Here is a 16,574-nt window from a genome sequence, read left to right on the forward strand (position 1 = left end):
AGGTAAGAGCAAATGTAGTATCACTTTTATTCATTGGTCAGTCATTTTTAGGGGTTAGGTTAGGTACATTTCCAGTTAATTGCACCATAATGAGACTGGAGGCACAGCATGAGTCATTTCCACATTATCCACACAGTACCTCTGATGAACATTACAGTTGAGTTACATGGACAAAGACAACCCCCCCATATTGTTAACATTGTTAATATACTAAGCCAGTTACCATCTGTAACTATTACCACAGTGCGTGACTTATTTTCTAACTAATGGCTCCTCTAAAGTAAGTTATGAGATGTCTTTAGACAAGATCCAGAGGAAGGATGTGAGCTTGTAGGATTTAATGCTCCGACTGCTCTCTGTCATCATGTTAAACATCAGTGCAAAAAAAGTCTGGCACGCTGTCTCCAAAATCTATTGTTATCAAAGAAAAACAAAAAGAAAACAAAGAAGTAAATGAAGCAAGAATTAACTACATGGTAGATCACCTGTAATATTTTTTTTTTAAAACAGGAATGGTTAATTGGCTGATTTTTCTGTCTTTAAATCTGGGAAACAGTATGTGGAAAGGAATGTTGTACAATCGCTTCATAAAAACGACAAAAAATAACATCTTGTCAACCTTTCACAATCTCATAAAAACCTGGAAATGACTATTTGTCACATAAGGCACACGAGACTGAAGCCTGAAATGGCCACCAGGTGTTTTCAGGCCTCGCCTCGCTGAGTACAAAGAGTGGTCCAGGACATGTGGTGTAATCAGGGCTGCTACAGAGGCTCACTTAAAGTTTTTCAAGGCTTTGATTTCATTCGTTTCACTTTTTCGCTTGTTTAAACACACTGGTGGTCTAACTGATGTATCGCTCCGCGGATGGTCACTGCACCTCAGAGAAAACAAACATTAAAATATGAGGTCACATCAAGTCTAAAACCACAACTTCTCGTACAATTTCTTCATTTAATTTAGAACACTTCAAATTTCCTTTCCAATACATTTCCAGTCCTGTGTAACAGCAAAAGGCTACTTCCTCCTCCCTGAGCGTTCCTCTTCACTGCTTCAGGATGGGCAGCTCCCTCGGCTTGAAGAAGGCCTGAGCCATCCCCATGGCGAAGATGTACACTTTGGAGTCCACCACGATTTTTTCTTTCTTCAGCAGCTCTGCGGGGAAAGGACGGACAGAGGGTTAGGTCAGTGTTCTCGAGGCGGTCTTGATGCTCACATCCCAACATCACTCTGTGGAAAACATTGAGCCTCACGGTCTATTTTCGTCTGGAATTCATCGAGGGGCAGAAGGATGACTTCAACGAATTCTGGAAAGAGAGGATAACGGTTTGTGTGAGGAGTTGCTTTATAAGAGGAGAAATTATTTTTTTAAAATATATATATATATATATATATATATATATATATATATATATATATATATATATATATATATATATATATATAAAAAATCAAACATAACTCACCTCCATCACCTGCAGAAGAACAATGGAGATCAAGATTAGCCAACAGGTTTGTATATCATTCACAAAATGTAGTCTTAAAATACATTAACATTTTCACAATGTCACAACTTTTTGGGGGTTGAGGTGGTATATTAATTGATTTTTGTGTTTATATTTTACACCTGTTCCTAGACTTGTACTGTGTGGGTCATTTATTTGCCAAAAAAACTGTGCCAAATGTTTAAAATCTTCATTTATTAATGTGTTATGTGCTTTTTTACTTTATTATGTTGCCTTTATTTGGGATATTTGAGCATTTTTTTGTATGTAATGTATTACTCGGTGTATAAAGGAGAGAGTCTGCTCACCGAGCTGTTGTGTTGGGTTGATATTCTCCATTTCATCTCCGTTGATGTTGACCATGATGATCTGGGTGGTGCAGTTAGACAGACCGGGGTCCAGACAGGTCACTGCGATCCAAACAATAACATTAAAACCAACATTATGTGTTCCTGAGATTAAAATGAGCATGGAACTTCTTTTTTATGGCTGACCCCTGAACCTCTCCAACACACTCAGTAGATAGGATACGACCTCAAAAGGCAGCTAATGCAATCAAATGTATAGCAAGTCTCTGTGCGGCGATACCTGGAGTGACTCCGACTACTTCCCCTTTGTAGCCGGTTTCCTCTTTAAGCTCCCTCAAGGCAGCAGCCTCGGCGCTTTCACCCTCGTCGATCAACCCTGAGCAGAGCAGATACAATGTTAGAAGTGTCAGAATACACACACAGAATTTGTAAAAGTCCAAACAGCTCCATTATGTGGGAAGAGGAATGAGATGTAAGATGTTTTTGCGACTAGAAATCAAAACTTTACCACATGAAAAGTTCAAATGAAAAGGGTTGGGTTTTTTTGGTGAAACTCTGGACTGAAAATGAAAAGTTGTAAGGATGTTTGAGGAATCTATTTTAAAAAATTTAAAAAAACTTTCTGACCTGCAGGAAACTCCAGAGTGTAGCATCCCATAGGGGGACGAAACTGCTTCACCATCACGACGCAGTCTTTGTGGAGCGTCCGTTTCAGCAGCGCGATGATCCCAACACCTGCAGGAAGAAGAGCGTTGCAGCCGATTTAGCTCAAACATCTGACCTTAGTGTCAGCGCACGCCCGACTGATGAGCCAACAGGAAAACAAATAGTACGTAGATGCTCACCATCTGCCTGCGTGTTGGTTTGTCTCGTCGTCCTTTTCGCAGTCTCCCAGGTTCTGGTGGGCGGAAAAAAAAAATCAGAGAGTGAAACCCTGCGCGGGACACTTGTGCAGCAGATGATAATCCACGTCAGGTGGAAGACGGAACAGTACCTGGTGTTTCCAGCAGGGTCCACGTATGTTGTCTTCTCCAGCTTCACCCATTTTCCTGCTGCAATGAGCTGCGAGAAAGGAAGGAAAAGCACCAGGCTGAGACTAACTAGACACCAAACACTAGACAGTAAAGACTTAGTACAGTCTGAGCTGAACAGTGGAAACTGTCTTACAGAGAAGCACTTATGTGGTTATCTTATGCCTGTTTTGGAAAATTGTACTGAAAGAACTTAGAACCTTCTGCTTTGTTTTTAGATTAACTGAAGGGTTAAGATAAAGTGTTGTACTTGGTAAAGGATATTTTTTGTTACTTTGATATGTTATGTACTTTTGTATCTACTTGGAGCAAGTATAGTATTTTGAAGCAGCTTGTTGTTTTGTATCTATAGTGATAAGTAAGCAGGGATCCTACATTCCTTAAAATCAAATTCAGTGGCTTTGGAATGACTCTCCAGACCCAATTCCCCTCAAATTCAAGGGCCCAACATGGCTCCATAGTTAAAAACTGGTTTGTTCATGTTTGTGTTGCATGCATCAGTTTATCATAGCTTTAATTCAATTCTGCGATGAAACTATTAACTTTTAACTGACCTGCGCAGCCTCTGCTCAAAACAATGCAAAAGCCCTGCACTAAAACACAATTGTCAATCTTACACATAAACGTGATTTACTGATGTTCCACTGTGTTACGTCAGACCACATTTTTTGCAGGTCACGCTCCCAAAACTGTCAGCGGACATGTACGGCTTCAGGTTAGAGCCATTGCGGAGTATTTTAAAGCAGCTGTCACAGTTTCTGTCCGGACATCATTTATAAAACCCCTTAAAAAAACAAACCCGAACGTACCTCTTCTTTCACTATGTGTGGAGTTGTGACCGCTTTGGGTTCCCCTGAATTGCTCATTTTCAGTGTCCGGACGACTGGAAATGAAGAACAGTCGAGTCAAAAAAGAAAAGAAAAAAAGTTTGAAATAACAAATTGAACAGTATCCATCAAGAGCCCGGGCTGAGAATTAAAACTAAATACAGAGAACCACCATTTTAATGCGGACCGGACTGGTCGCCCCCGATCATGAGTTGCTCAATTAGCTGCACATTTCAACATTTTGCTTTTTAGCTCGTTTCTGTGTTCAGTTTACGGCAGCTAGCTGATTTGCACTTGACACTGCCGCGAGGGTTCGGAGCTCGCAAGTTTTTGAACTTTTAACAATCGTTTCAAATGGAAGTGATTAAACTTAACTCACGTGAAATCTAAACGAAGTGTAGGTACAAGCTAGAAGAGATGGTGTGGAATGAATGAGGAGTCACTCTGGCACTACTTCCGGGTATCGAAAACGTCACCGGAGTCCAATTTTTTTGTCCTCGGTAAAATGGAAACATAAAGTTATTTATTTTCTGAGTCATTAGTGCCATACTTTTAAAGGACATAACATAATAACGCGTGCAGCTCTTTTGGATTAGCACTAATTTCATTTCAAGTAATTGTAACAAAAATCTTTTGAAAAAAGATAAATAAAAATGTTCAGTGTTTTGTGAGAATGAAGACTAACGCGTGTAATTTGTTTAAGATGTTTATTTTGTTTCCATTTTAAATCATAAACGGATCATATTACTGCTGCATGTTTTGCACTGATTTCTGCATCATGACGCTTTGTTTCTTGGAACTTTCATGCCAATAAATGAGTGATAGCTCGTTTGGTTAAACGATCTATGTCTCTAGTCAGCGGGTGTTGTATCAACCACGCCTACACGTGCACCTCCAAAAGACATCCGACCTCCGAAAACACTATTTTGTTATAGAAATCTAACAATAAAGCCTCTGCGGCTTAACATTGGGAATTAAATCCATTAATGACAGTAAAAACTGAGGAGTAATATTCCCTCAAAATTACGCCGCGTCGAGTGAGAATGCGGCGCTGTGCTTTTCCAAAATATCCTGGCATCGGAAGATATTAACTGGTGGACACATTTCCGTTAAAGGATATTGCAGCATGAAGAAGGAGCAAGTTGTCAACTGTCAGTTTTCGGTTTGGTATCCGATATTCAAGAAACATACGATTAAAAGGTAAACAGCTATCATTTGTGCTTGAATAACAGAAAACATTTCAACTGTCGCTGTAAAAAAAAAAAAAAAAAGTGGTCCATTTAGCTAAGAGCTAGCGCTAGCTACCAGACAGAAGCACATAGCTGCCATCTCCATCTTCTTGCTAATATTTAGCTAATTGTTGCGTTAAAATCCTTTTGTCAGAGTAGCTTTCTTTAATCTTGTTCTGCCTTTGACATATGTATGTGTGTGGTCTTTTATTTACATGTATTTATATGCTATGTTCTTCTTCTTCTTCTTCTTCTTTATTCCAGTCTGATTCTCCCACTGCCTCAGAATGTAATAGATTATTTACTGGACGATGGGACACTGGTAGTCTCTGGGAGGTATGAGGCCACTGACACACTCGCACACACACTAATCATAAACACACTAATCATAAACACACTAATCCTGCCATTTAGTCTTTTGTGAGTGACATACGTAAGGTCTCATAAGTGGAGGTGTAAATATCATGTCAAAATTCAGTCCCATCTTCGGGTCTCCTCCTTTGGTGTTGTATTGGCAGAATGGTTGACCCGGCCTGCTGTGTTTGCAAACCCTGACGTAAAGAAATTAAGAGGTGTGCACGTAGCAGGTGATACAGGTTGATCCTGTTGTTACGGTGATAAACTCATCTGTTGTTTCTCTTCCCTTCAGTGACCATAACACACAGCAGACTCACACTAACAACAGCAACTCGGATGCAGAAGAAGACGTTCAGGTACAGGGACAGAGACTATTTTCCACTCATCTCTTTGAAAGAAAATGAGTCTGTAATTTAAAAATTACAACCCTGAAATAGCTTACATTTCACAGGAAAGTTTCCGCCCTCTTCTGTCATTTGAGAAGTCACCTTATCACTCTTTTTTTTTTTTTACATTCACAAATTATTTGTGACCAATTTCTAGATTTGTTAACATACCCATGCTGAGACCAAGACTGTAGTTGACTGAAGTTAGAGAGTCTTTAGGGAAACTCTGAAACATCGTTCACATTTAAAACGAAGAGTTACTTCATACATCATAACAAAACTTTGGTTATTGAACACACATGACAATTACATGTTTTAAATTTTTCCAGAGAAGAAACGGCATCTTCTTTTGCCACTGCTTTTGACATAGCTGCTTTGTCTGGTGAACACACAACCTAACAGCACTGACACAGCATTTAAAGGGCAAAAAGAAATGTGTTAAGCTGCATATTTTTAACCTCCTGTCCTGTTTCTGGTCCTCTGCTTCCCTCTAGTGGTCAGATGATGAGACAACCACCACTGTCACTGTAAGCATGTTTAAAGTTTCTCATCCAGTTGCACTGTTTGTATTTGTGAGGCCAAACAAACATGATACATTTGTTTCCCGCTTGAAAAAGTTTTTTTTTTTTTTTTAACACCTTTGAACACTTTGATGCTGTACACCCACTCTTTGCATTAAACAGAAATGTGTATGTAATGTGTCATTTTGTCTGTTAGGCTCCTGAGTTCCCAGAATTCACCTCTAAAGTGCTGGAGGCTATAAACGCCCTGGGTGGGCGTGTCTTTCCCAAACTCAACTGGAGCGCTCCTCGGGTAAAACACAGCACGCATGATGTCATTTGTATGACTGATTTATTTTAAGGTTGCAGATTGGCCTGAATACTTTTGTTGGACAGTGCTGAGTATTGAAATTTTATGCAAGTACACCCTTTCAAAGAGCAATGAGTTTTTAACGCTCAACAATATTCAGACGTTGGAATTGGAGAAAAATGCTGAAATGTTCTAAATAGATCAAACATAAAACAGTTAATTAAACCACACAATCAAAACAGTAAATTGTATGGCCGTGTCAAAAAATGTCAACGTTTGGCACAGGGGTGTAGAGATGACAATAGTTGAGCTTTTAGGTTTGTTGTGTTGCCACTTTGCGATTTGCATGCACGCTCAGAGTAGTGTTATAGTGCAGGGGTCGTCAAAGTTTTCCACACCAAGGACCCTTAGCTGATAGAGTTATGGAGCAGGGACCTCCTCCTTAACTTGGCATTTATTGCTCACCAATCCCACAGTCCATCAGGTTACACACAGAGGCTCTTGACTAACAGCAGGGGTCGCCACACTCAGCATGGTTTTATTTCTGTTAATTCTGCTTAGGCACTGTGAAAAAAGACTTGTAATGGCGGAGGAAATCCCTGCACTTTATTTTGGCATCATGTTGGTGACGTTCCTGTGTAAACAGACACGCATGTAAACGCAACAGGCCATGTCAAGGTCAGCTAAAATGATCGAGATCATGCCCATTCATCATGTGATAAGTGGATAATATAATCATTGTGACAGGGAGTATTACATTCATTAGAAAAGTGTGTCACATGGCCTCTTTTTATTTGTAGCATAAGCACATAATTTGTTGGCTAAAAGCCCTCTCCTGTTCAGTGCAGAGACAAATTAGAATTGCCTTTTGGAAGTCTGCCAGCACCAAGAATTGAGGCATAACTTAAAAAACTGTGCGTGTGTGTGTGTGTGTGTGTGTGTGTGTGTCTTTCAGGATGCCAACTGGATCGCTCTGAACAGTTCCCTGCAGTGCCACAGCCTCAGCGATATATTCCTGCTCTTCAAGAGTTCCGACTTCATCACCCACGACCTCACGCAGCCGTAAGCCTCTCCATCCGACAACATCGACACACGCGCGCGCATATTTTGCATTTAGATGACAACCGCTATCAGCAAAAAAATAACCAGCTTTGGTGTGCGCGCGGGCTGCTTTCAATCTGCAGTAAAACACACGTGGCAGCTGGAGAAATCGCAGTGATGTAGATTTATGCCCTCGCACTTCTCAAACGTTTAGCGCAGCGGCTGATTTACTGCAGGGTGCTGCCTGGGGAAAACTGTTTTCATGATATATGATTGTTTGTTAGACAAGTTTAAATCTACTTAAACTTCCTGAGGGCAGCCAGGGAAAGCGTTTTGCACTGTAAAATAACATCGAAATTAAGGTGCAAAGCCATGTGATGCTACAGAGCATGCATTGTACGGGGTGTCCGTAAAAAGCCTTTAAATGTTTTGCATTTGTTATGAATGTGATTCTTTTTTTCCCCCATTACAATTCATAATATCAGCTTAACAGTTTGAGTGACAGGCTAAATGTCCATACAACCATCCTCGATGATTTGTCCAAAAATGTGTCTTTAATCTGGTTATAACTAATCTTGAAAATGTCTTAAAAGGCATGAAACTCAAGTGTCTGATAGTTGTATTCACCCTGATTGTAGTTTTTATTTCAAGGTGGTAACCATCATTCATTTCTTTGCGCAGATTCCTTGTATGTAGTGACCAGGACTCCCCAGATCCTGTTATAAACTATGAGGTAATTAACTTTCAGAGGACAATCTAAACACACAGCAGCAGTACACGGTTTCTAAAGGATGTTCAGTTTGCAATTAGCTTGTGTTCAGAATAAGTTTACATGTCCTGTCATGCAGTTAGGGCTTTTTTTGTTTTTTTCTTTGCTCTGAAGAAAATCCTGTTTTCAAACTTTGTTTCGAGTCAAATCTAGTCAGACTTGATCCCTCCTTCATAGACCACATACACACACACACACACACACTCATACCTCGATGGACTTTATCCACCCTGCTGTCTTTTGTCCTCAGCTGGTCCTGAGAAAGTGGAGCGAGCTGATTCCTGGTGGAGAGTTTCGCTGCTTCGTCAAAGAGAACAAGCTGATCGGTAAAACAAACTCTGCAGTTACACTCAGCTCATTGGTCAATCGCTGTGATATTACTTATTGTTGTTAACTGTAGAGACCATCATATTTCCATTACATTTTACATCTTAGCCTACAAGTTGGATGAAAAACATGCTGGATTTATTTACAGTTACAGAGCGGCTAGAGGGTGGTGGATTTATCAAACTGAGCTGAATATGGAAACCAGTGTTTAACAATGATATAATCAGCTTTCCAACAGCTCCTTGAAATCCTTGAAAGTTTGAGGGGGGGAAAGCAAGGCCTTGAAAGCGGCTGAAAATAGACATAAATAGACATGGGGTCATTGAAAGTGATGGGTCCTTGAATTTCAGGGAGCTGGGCGTGGATAGTCCTTGATGAGTCCTTGAATTGGAATGCGTGAAAAGGGTGTAGGAACCCTGTGTAATGACGCTCGAGCTGTACTTCCACCCAGCGGGCTAATTTAGAAACAATTATAAAATTCAATTTGAGCTCGGCTGATGGCGTCTTTCTGTGTTCCCAGCTATCTCCCAGAGAGACTACACTCAGTATTACCAGCACATCTTGAAGCAGGAGGAGCAGATCTGTCAGGCCATACAGGGATTCTTCAGCCAGCACATCCAGTACAACTTCCTGGACGAAGACTGTGAGCATCTGCGTCCTTTTTTTTTTTTTCCCCCCCCCCCCCTCTCTCACTGCTCCACACCTCCTTCAGCTCTCCTCTGCTGCTGGAGGCATTAAATATTTACAGCTGAACACAGGATATTGCGACATGAGAAAATGCAGAGATGAAATGTGACATTTTTTTTTTGACTTGGCAGTAAATGTGGAAATAGTATATAATGTTAATGTTTAATGACTACATATGTGTAGATGGTAACATAGTTGTTCTCTTTCTGTTATAGTTGTGTTTGATGTCTACAGAGATAGCCAGGTAAGCACTGATGGATTTTAAAACAGTCCGTTTTGAAGAAACGCGGTGTAAATGCTAAGCTGCGCCTACATGTGTATTCTGTGTGTGTGTGTGTGTCGAAGGGGAGGGTGTGGCTGATCGATCTGAACCCGTTCGGAGAGGTGACTGACTCGCTGCTTTTCAGCTGGGAGGAGCTGACGTCTGGAGAAATCACCCAGCAGCAGGTCGGCCTTCGGTTCATGTTTTTTTTTTGGTTTTTTTTTTCCCCCTCACAAAAGGTACCTTTGTTTCTGATGTAACAAAGGCTCAGAAAAGAGTTTAACATCATGAATCCCTGTATGTGCAGGAAGGCCCGGCGTTTCGCTACACCAACAGCGAGGTGACGGTGCAGCCCAGTCCCTGTCTGAGCTACAGGATCCCGCGTGACTTTGTCGACCTCTCCGCTGGAGAAGACGCCTACAAACTCATTGACTTCTTAAAACTGGTAGGATGTTGTTACATAGGGTTCTTTATCATAGTGTTTAGCTAGCCTGTGGGGTTGCTGCACAGCACCACACACTGCTGTAGTTTTTATAGCAGTCAGGACCAGCTCAACAAATTATTTAAGGTATGGACACCAGAGAGAACTGGAGAGGAAAACCAGTCAGGTTTAGGGCTGCAACTGACAATTATTTTCATTACTGGTTATTCTGACGATTAATTGTTCAGGCCGCAACATTTTATTCGAAAAATGCTCATTACATTTTCAAAGTGACGGCTTCATCTTGTTTCTTTTGTTCAAGCAACAGTCCAAAACCCAGAGACTCTTCATTTACTATCATAAATGACAATAAAAGGCAGCCAGTCTTCACAGTTAAGAAGCTGGAAACAGCAAGTGTTTGAGGTTTTGGTGGAAAAATAACTGAATCGATTGATCGATTACCATATTGGTTCACAGTTACTTTTCTTTTGATCAGCTTATCAGATAATCGACTAATCACTGCAGCTCTGGATGTTATTAGGTTGGAGTATTTCATCAAGTGTTGCCTGTGTATTTCTCTCAGACCTTAACGGAAATGTAAAAACATTTAATTTACTGTATCCCCAACCCTAAAGATGGAATACTTAAGAGGTTCATAATACAAAACACCATTTTTAAATGTATCAATAGCTGGAATGTATTCTGCTGTAGTGAGTCTATGTACTTACACTGTATTTACCTCTTGATATAATGATTTGCATTGTTGGTGACAGGGCTCGCCATTGCCGCATTGTTTTCAAATGGCAAGCCTGTGCACAAAGGATTCAGGGAAAATGTTCCATCTACATACTGTAATAAATTCAATTTGCATTATATTTATGCACTGTCCATTAGCTACATAAAGCTGCATCGGTGCCGAAGCGTAGCTGCAGAGATTTACGAAGAACACCGGCCGTTTGTCTTCTTCTGTCATATTTTCTGACAGAGCAGCTGCTCGAGGCTCATTTGCTGCCCAAAGTGATCAATAAACAAAAGTGTCATCTCAAAGGGAAGTCTGGTGCTGGCGTTATGAAGACATTCTTAGTCCTCCCTGCCAAGTGTCACTAAATCAGTCAATCTGCAGTCGCCACGTGCAGATATTGTAAAGAGTAGAATTATTAAGTATGCTGGCATTAAACATAATGCAGGATTTGTTCCTGACCAGCAGTGGGGTCTGTTATATCACAAATTCAGAAGTCTTTTTCTCAAGTATGAATCTACTACACTTTACACTAGAAAATAACCCTGGGAAGACGGCGTGTATCTTGAAGTTTAATCTCTTCTCCTACTCCTTGTCCTCTCTACAGAAGAAAAGTCAACAGGAAGACTCTGAGGAGGAGGAGGAGAACGCTCCACAGTGACACGGCTCCTCTGAAACCTGAAGAATAGCTGCTAGTGTCAACAACCCTCTACATAATGTTCTCCGCATGAAGTGACTCTGTAGTCTCTGTCCCGTTTCAGGCTTATTTTTTCTTTTTTTTTTAATTCCTGTGATCAGTACGGTTCCTAGATAGCTCATAGTGTTTTATGCTGACAGGACGTGTTGGATAGCAGATCATGTTAACGGCTCTTCGAGGATTCAATGTTCTTTTGCCTCCGAGGATGCTGAGCACCGTGTGACAGACAGCGACGGCCCGGTGAGGGGAGGGAGTCCTCTACAGTGTTGTTCAGCTTGTGTCACTTCAAGGGGACGTATCCACTAATACTGTAACAAATGCCTGCTTTTATATTTTGAAATGGGTGTGTACGATACTTAATGTAACTTTATTGCGGCGCCTCATGTCTCTGGATGTAAACCCCCCACTGTACATGTGTGTTTGTGTGTCATGAGGCTGGGACAGACTTCTTTATTTACCACTAAAGCCGTTCATCACTGAGTCACCTCTAATATTCTGTCCAAGCCATCCCCGCTCCTCCATCCCTCCCTGCCAATTTCCTCTGAGCAGTTTTGACACACTCATCGCTCCCAGCCGCTCCGGGCGCTCTTTTTTTGACTCCTGTTTTTTTTTTTTTTTTTTTTCTTCCCCCCATCATGCATCGCTGTCGACTGTTACTCGAAAAAACACCATTAAACTTCTTGTCGTGTATTGGCTCGGCTGTCAGTCTGGTGGGCGCTGTAAACCCAGCGCATTAGAAAATTGATTGTGCTTTTACGCAACAGCTCTCATTACGCCCAGGAGCTAAATGAGCTGTGCATGCATGACACGGGGCAGTTCATTTTGTCTGGGTTTTTTTTTCTTTGCCTTCACTGGATTGATAGAGCAATTACAGGGAGATGGAAAGAGCTGGTGTGATGAGAGTTACAGCTCCCTGGGTGAAACGCCGTGGACGGGAAACAGTATACAAGGTGCATATCGGAGGGAATGTTGCACGTTAATCATGATTATGAAAACGAAACCTGGCTGTAAATAGAGCAACCAGAGGAGACCTGGCTTGACCCGTGGTGGATATTTGTACACAGGGTTTGTTGTGCTTAATACACACCTTGACATCTGACCAGTGTTGTTCCACGGCTCAAATAGCTGCTCTTAATTGAGGCTTTGTACATTTCATTTGCACTTAGTTTGCTGCAGTGCCATTTCCGGTCAATACCAACCTTAGCCACTGATGATCTCCATCTGGCAATCAACATCAGGCTGATGTAAACAATATAAGAGAATATTATGTAGCATATTTTGTTTACTTGAAAAGACATGCAAGGGCTTACTAATTTCTTATTTATTTAGAGAGCTGTTGACTGAGCTCAGTATTGGCTTATTCTGCCTGATAAGTGGGAAAACCTTACAAATACCCTAGTTCGATTTCACATTATATATAAATAGCAGGGTTGTTGTATTAAGAGTGCATTAGCTTTAGCTAAGTGTACATGATAAACTGACAACTCAGTGTGTTTTCACACAATTTAAAGCTGCATCAATGTTTTTTTTTTAATGACAAAAGATCATGCAAGGCTAACTGCGCTAACTAGCTAATGGTAGCCACAGTTAGCAGTAGTTAGCGGTTTATCTGGCGATATGGTGCCTCCAATTTGTTTTGAATATGAATTTGACAGGATGTCAGTTGTTGCACATTGCATCTTCAAGTGACTGTACACTACTTACCCGCCACCAAACAGGGGACCGACAAGCCACCTTGCTAGTAAGCACAGTGGAGCATTTAGCAGCTAAAGGTAATTGGCTAAAGTTATTTGCCTCAGGAGAAGGTGGAGAACCAAAATGGATAAAAGGAGATGGAAAACGAATCATCTGGTCAACAAAAATGAATGCTGTTGTTGCTCACGAGTTGCTGGATTTGTAAATACGCAACTGTTGGCTAACATATTCATCTTAAAACTGGACAACTTGTAGTGTCTACAGCTTGTTGCGCTGCCCCCAAGTGGCCAAGGTTGATGCAACTTTAAAGTTAAGACTAGCTTTTTTAAGATACATACCATGAGTAGTTTATACGCATATACTGTATATGCCATCTTAAAAAAAAAAAACATTCCTAAAAGATAAATATGAACTTGTTTGTCTCTGTTTACGGATTTCTACACAATCAAAAAGCCACAGTTTGAAGCTATAAAATGAGACTGAAGAGCTCTCAAAAGATAACAGTCATTTCTTTGTCCGTCAGCTTAAGACCGGTTCGTCTGCACCGCTCTCTTTAGGTTTAATTCAGAGGATTGGCCCACATTGTTCATCACACCAGGAAACAGCAGAAGCTATATTATTATTATTATTATTATTATTATAAACCAAACATTTTGACTTGCCACAGAGAGCACAGCATAGGTGCTGTAACTGCATGACAGTGAGCCAATCAGCTGTTTTATTATTTACATCTGTGCTTTTTTTAAAAAAATGTATTTATTTATTTATTTTATTTTTTTACTGTGACCTGTCAAAATGTCCTCTGTGGGGGAAAAAAGGGCAAAAGCCCATCATGTGGCTCTTCATTGGTTCTCTGACTCCCTTTATACACCCAGCCAATGAGCTCATCCCTGCATGTGTGCAAACAGGTCGACTGGAATTTATGGCGGTGTTTAAGCTGCATACAGAGGGAGTCTGCGCCTCCATCTCCCTCGACCTTCATGCCTCCTTTTTAACCATCTCTCTGATGCCCTCCTCTCCTTCCTCTTCCTCCTCTCCCTTTGCAGCTGGGTAATCATCTTTCATCAGGGGAGTGGGGGTCAGATCTGCTGACTCAGACCAAAGGATGTGGATGGAGGGGGAGGAAGGAGGCAGGGATGAGAGGAGAGGGGAGGGAGAGGAGTTTTCCTCGGCTGCTGCTGAGGAAGAGCTGCAGTAGTTTGCAGCCGGAATACTCATGAGCAGCTGAGGCTGCAACACATTGTCCTCTCCCTCTCCCTCCCTCCCTCCTGTGTCTCCCTACAGTATAACACAGACACTAGTAACAAGGCCAGAAGTCCTGACTGGTGTGTGTGTGTGTGTGTGTGTGTGTGTGTGTGTGTGTGTGTGTGTGTGTGTGTGTGTGTGTGTGTGCCCCGGCCTGGGATGACCTCAGCCCCTGCAGCTGTCAGAGTCCATTGGATCAGGTCTCCTCTGCAAACTGAAATTTAGTAATCCAGGTGTTATGCGGCCCGGTTGAACCCAGGTAAGCGTGCAGCTGTAACCCCGGGTTTCACCGCTGATCCCCGGCCGGCTGTACTGAGCCATGCCGACGCCTTTGGGGATTCCAAATAGTGGCGGGAGCATGATGGTTGCTGTCAGCAAGTTGGCGCATTGCGAATTTACTGCTGCCACGTCCTGACCAGACCCACACACACACACACACACACACACACACACACACACACACACACACACACCACCCCTCTCTCTGGTGCCGGACAGGACGCATGAGCAGCATTCCGCCAGCTCCATTTACTGTCATAACAACATGCAGTGCCACAATAAGGCTCGGTTTAAGAGTAATTAGCCAGCACAGTTAGGGAGGCAAGAAGAGAGAGAGAACATTTTAATGCCTAATATTGTAGGTGGAGTAGTGGAAACCCAGAAAATGGACCGACAGCGCAGCAATTAACGGCGTTTTAGACAATTGCAGGTGGCAGCAGGTCCGCGGTCAAGGTACACGTACGTAACATGCGTGATGCAGGAAACGGAGGGATTTGCCTTCAAAATAAAGACAACAGAAATTGCAATTTGTCCTACAAATACATGTTGAAGTTGATAATAAGAGGTACTGTGATAGGTGATACTGTTAGATTAAACAATAAAAATCGAGTTTTTGGATTGGAGTCAAGACTCAAGAGTCAAGCTTGACTTGGCTGTTCAAATCAAATCAAACCACTAAACAATTAGAGCCGTTAGAAACAGCCTACTTAAAGCTTACTCCATAAGCTGTTACAATCTAATAATGCTACAAATCTTGATTCTGTTCTGATTTCATTTTTCATTTTTAATTACCTTTTACATTGATTAACAGTGTCCCTGTTTGTTATTTTGCTTGTTATATATATATATATATATATATATATATATATATATATATATATATATATATATATATATATATATATATATATATATAAAACAAGCAATATATATACACTGTGTATGGTAACAGTGATGATGATAATAAAGATGATGATGATGATGATGATGATGGTGGTGGTGATTTATATTACTGGTAACAGCAGTAGTATATAGTTCATTGGTAACGCAACACCATGGCGACAACAGGTCCTATAATAGCTCACGTCCTCCCATTGCTTCACCGTGCGAATCCACATGCTTTTATTTTGAAAGCCCCGACGAGAAGCGCTCTTATCTCCGCGTGACGTTGACAGCTGCTGTCCAGACGGCCGGAGGGGAGGAGGGGGAGGCGGGAGCGAGAGAAGAAGAGGAGGAGGGAGGCGGCAGGGACACGGTAACCTGCAGGAGGACTCGCATGGTCCTGCAGCAGCGGAGCGCACACCACCGGGACACTCCAGCCCTCTCACTCCCAGCTCAGCTTCATTTTTCTTTTTTGTTTTTACAGAAAATACTCCCTTTTTTATTTTTATTTTCTCCCCCCCCACACACACACACATTCCGCATCCTTCCTCCTCCCGCAGCCCAGTGTCGGTCGGACTTGGGCCGGTAAAGCAGCGCCATGGCTAGGGAGAACGGAGACACCGGCAGGGGAGAGACGTGGAAGAAACAAGTCGACGACATCAAGAAGATTTTTGATTTTAAAGAAGTGCTCGGCACGTGAGTACACGGAGCTTCACCTAACTTGAGATACCTCTGTGATGTTACAATAACACTCCCGGTGGGGTTCAGCGTACATGTGGGGCTTCAGACCGACTTCACTGTCACCTTTACGCACTTAATTCGCAATATTACAATCCTGGAATTATATTCTGAAAGTCTGAAACACTACTTGAAGTAACTCTTTGAGCCATTTATCCGTTACTTTTAGCTTTTTCCTCCGTGTGTCCATTAGTGTTAATCAGCTATTTCATCATTTATCCATTTTAGCTATCAACAGATCAGCGTACTTTTAACCATCTGTCTTTGCTTTGTTTTCACACACTTAAACGCAACACGATGTGTTCAGGTGTTACGTCCGACTCTATGTGGATATATGT

At 41.7% G+C, this 16,574-nt stretch overlaps 3 protein-coding genes across 4 annotated transcripts in view; 2 read left to right on the top strand and 1 right to left on the bottom strand.

The window, feature by feature from the left end:
- Positions 1-3: 3 nt before the first annotated feature.
- On the bottom strand, positions 4-4,159 carry nudt5 (nudix (nucleoside diphosphate linked moiety X)-type motif 5). Of its 2 annotated transcripts, none has more exons than XM_037121258.1 (10): positions 4,052-4,159; positions 3,655-3,728; positions 2,809-2,876; positions 2,660-2,712; positions 2,442-2,549; positions 2,095-2,190; positions 1,815-1,916; positions 1,468-1,476; positions 1,255-1,308; positions 4-1,156 (listed from the first exon to the last, which is right to left on the bottom strand). In XM_037121258.1, the coding sequence occupies exons 2-10, from the start codon at positions 3,709-3,711 to the stop codon at positions 1,047-1,049; spliced, it is 657 nt and encodes a 218-aa protein (XP_036977153.1). In that variant the 5' UTR covers positions 3,712-3,728; positions 4,052-4,159; the 3' UTR covers positions 4-1,046. The 2 variants fall into 2 exon arrangements, with proteins under 2 accessions (XP_036977153.1, XP_036977154.1); XM_037121259.1 differs by lacking the exon at positions 4,052-4,159 and adding an exon at positions 3,845-4,027.
- Positions 4,160-4,587: 428 nt separating this feature from the next.
- cdc123 (cell division cycle 123 homolog (S. cerevisiae)) lies at positions 4,588-12,427 on the top strand. The gene is made up of 13 exons (XM_037121254.1): positions 4,588-4,872; positions 5,166-5,237; positions 5,551-5,614; positions 6,139-6,171; positions 6,362-6,457; positions 7,410-7,516; positions 8,177-8,228; positions 8,515-8,590; positions 9,112-9,234; positions 9,494-9,522; positions 9,624-9,725; positions 9,848-9,985; positions 11,308-12,427. Exons 1-13 carry the CDS (start codon positions 4,799-4,801, stop codon positions 11,359-11,361), a joined length of 1,020 nt encoding a protein of 339 aa, XP_036977149.1. The 5' UTR covers positions 4,588-4,798; the 3' UTR covers positions 11,362-12,427.
- Positions 12,428-15,842: 3,415 nt separating this feature from the next.
- camk1da (calcium/calmodulin-dependent protein kinase 1Da) overlaps positions 15,843-16,574 on the top strand; it is a 63,627-nt gene continuing 62,895 nt past the window's right edge. Inside the window, exon 1 of the mRNA XM_037122160.1 lies at positions 15,843-16,194. Within this exon, the coding sequence (XP_036978055.1) occupies positions 16,097-16,194 (98 nt within the window). The 5' untranslated portion in view covers positions 15,843-16,096. The remainder of the gene's footprint in view (positions 16,195-16,574) is intronic.

The sequence above is a fragment of the Acanthopagrus latus genome, chromosome 14, assembly GCF_904848185.1.
Source record: "Acanthopagrus latus isolate v.2019 chromosome 14, fAcaLat1.1, whole genome shotgun sequence".
Lineage (NCBI taxonomy): Eukaryota > Metazoa > Chordata > Actinopteri > Spariformes > Sparidae > Acanthopagrus > Acanthopagrus latus.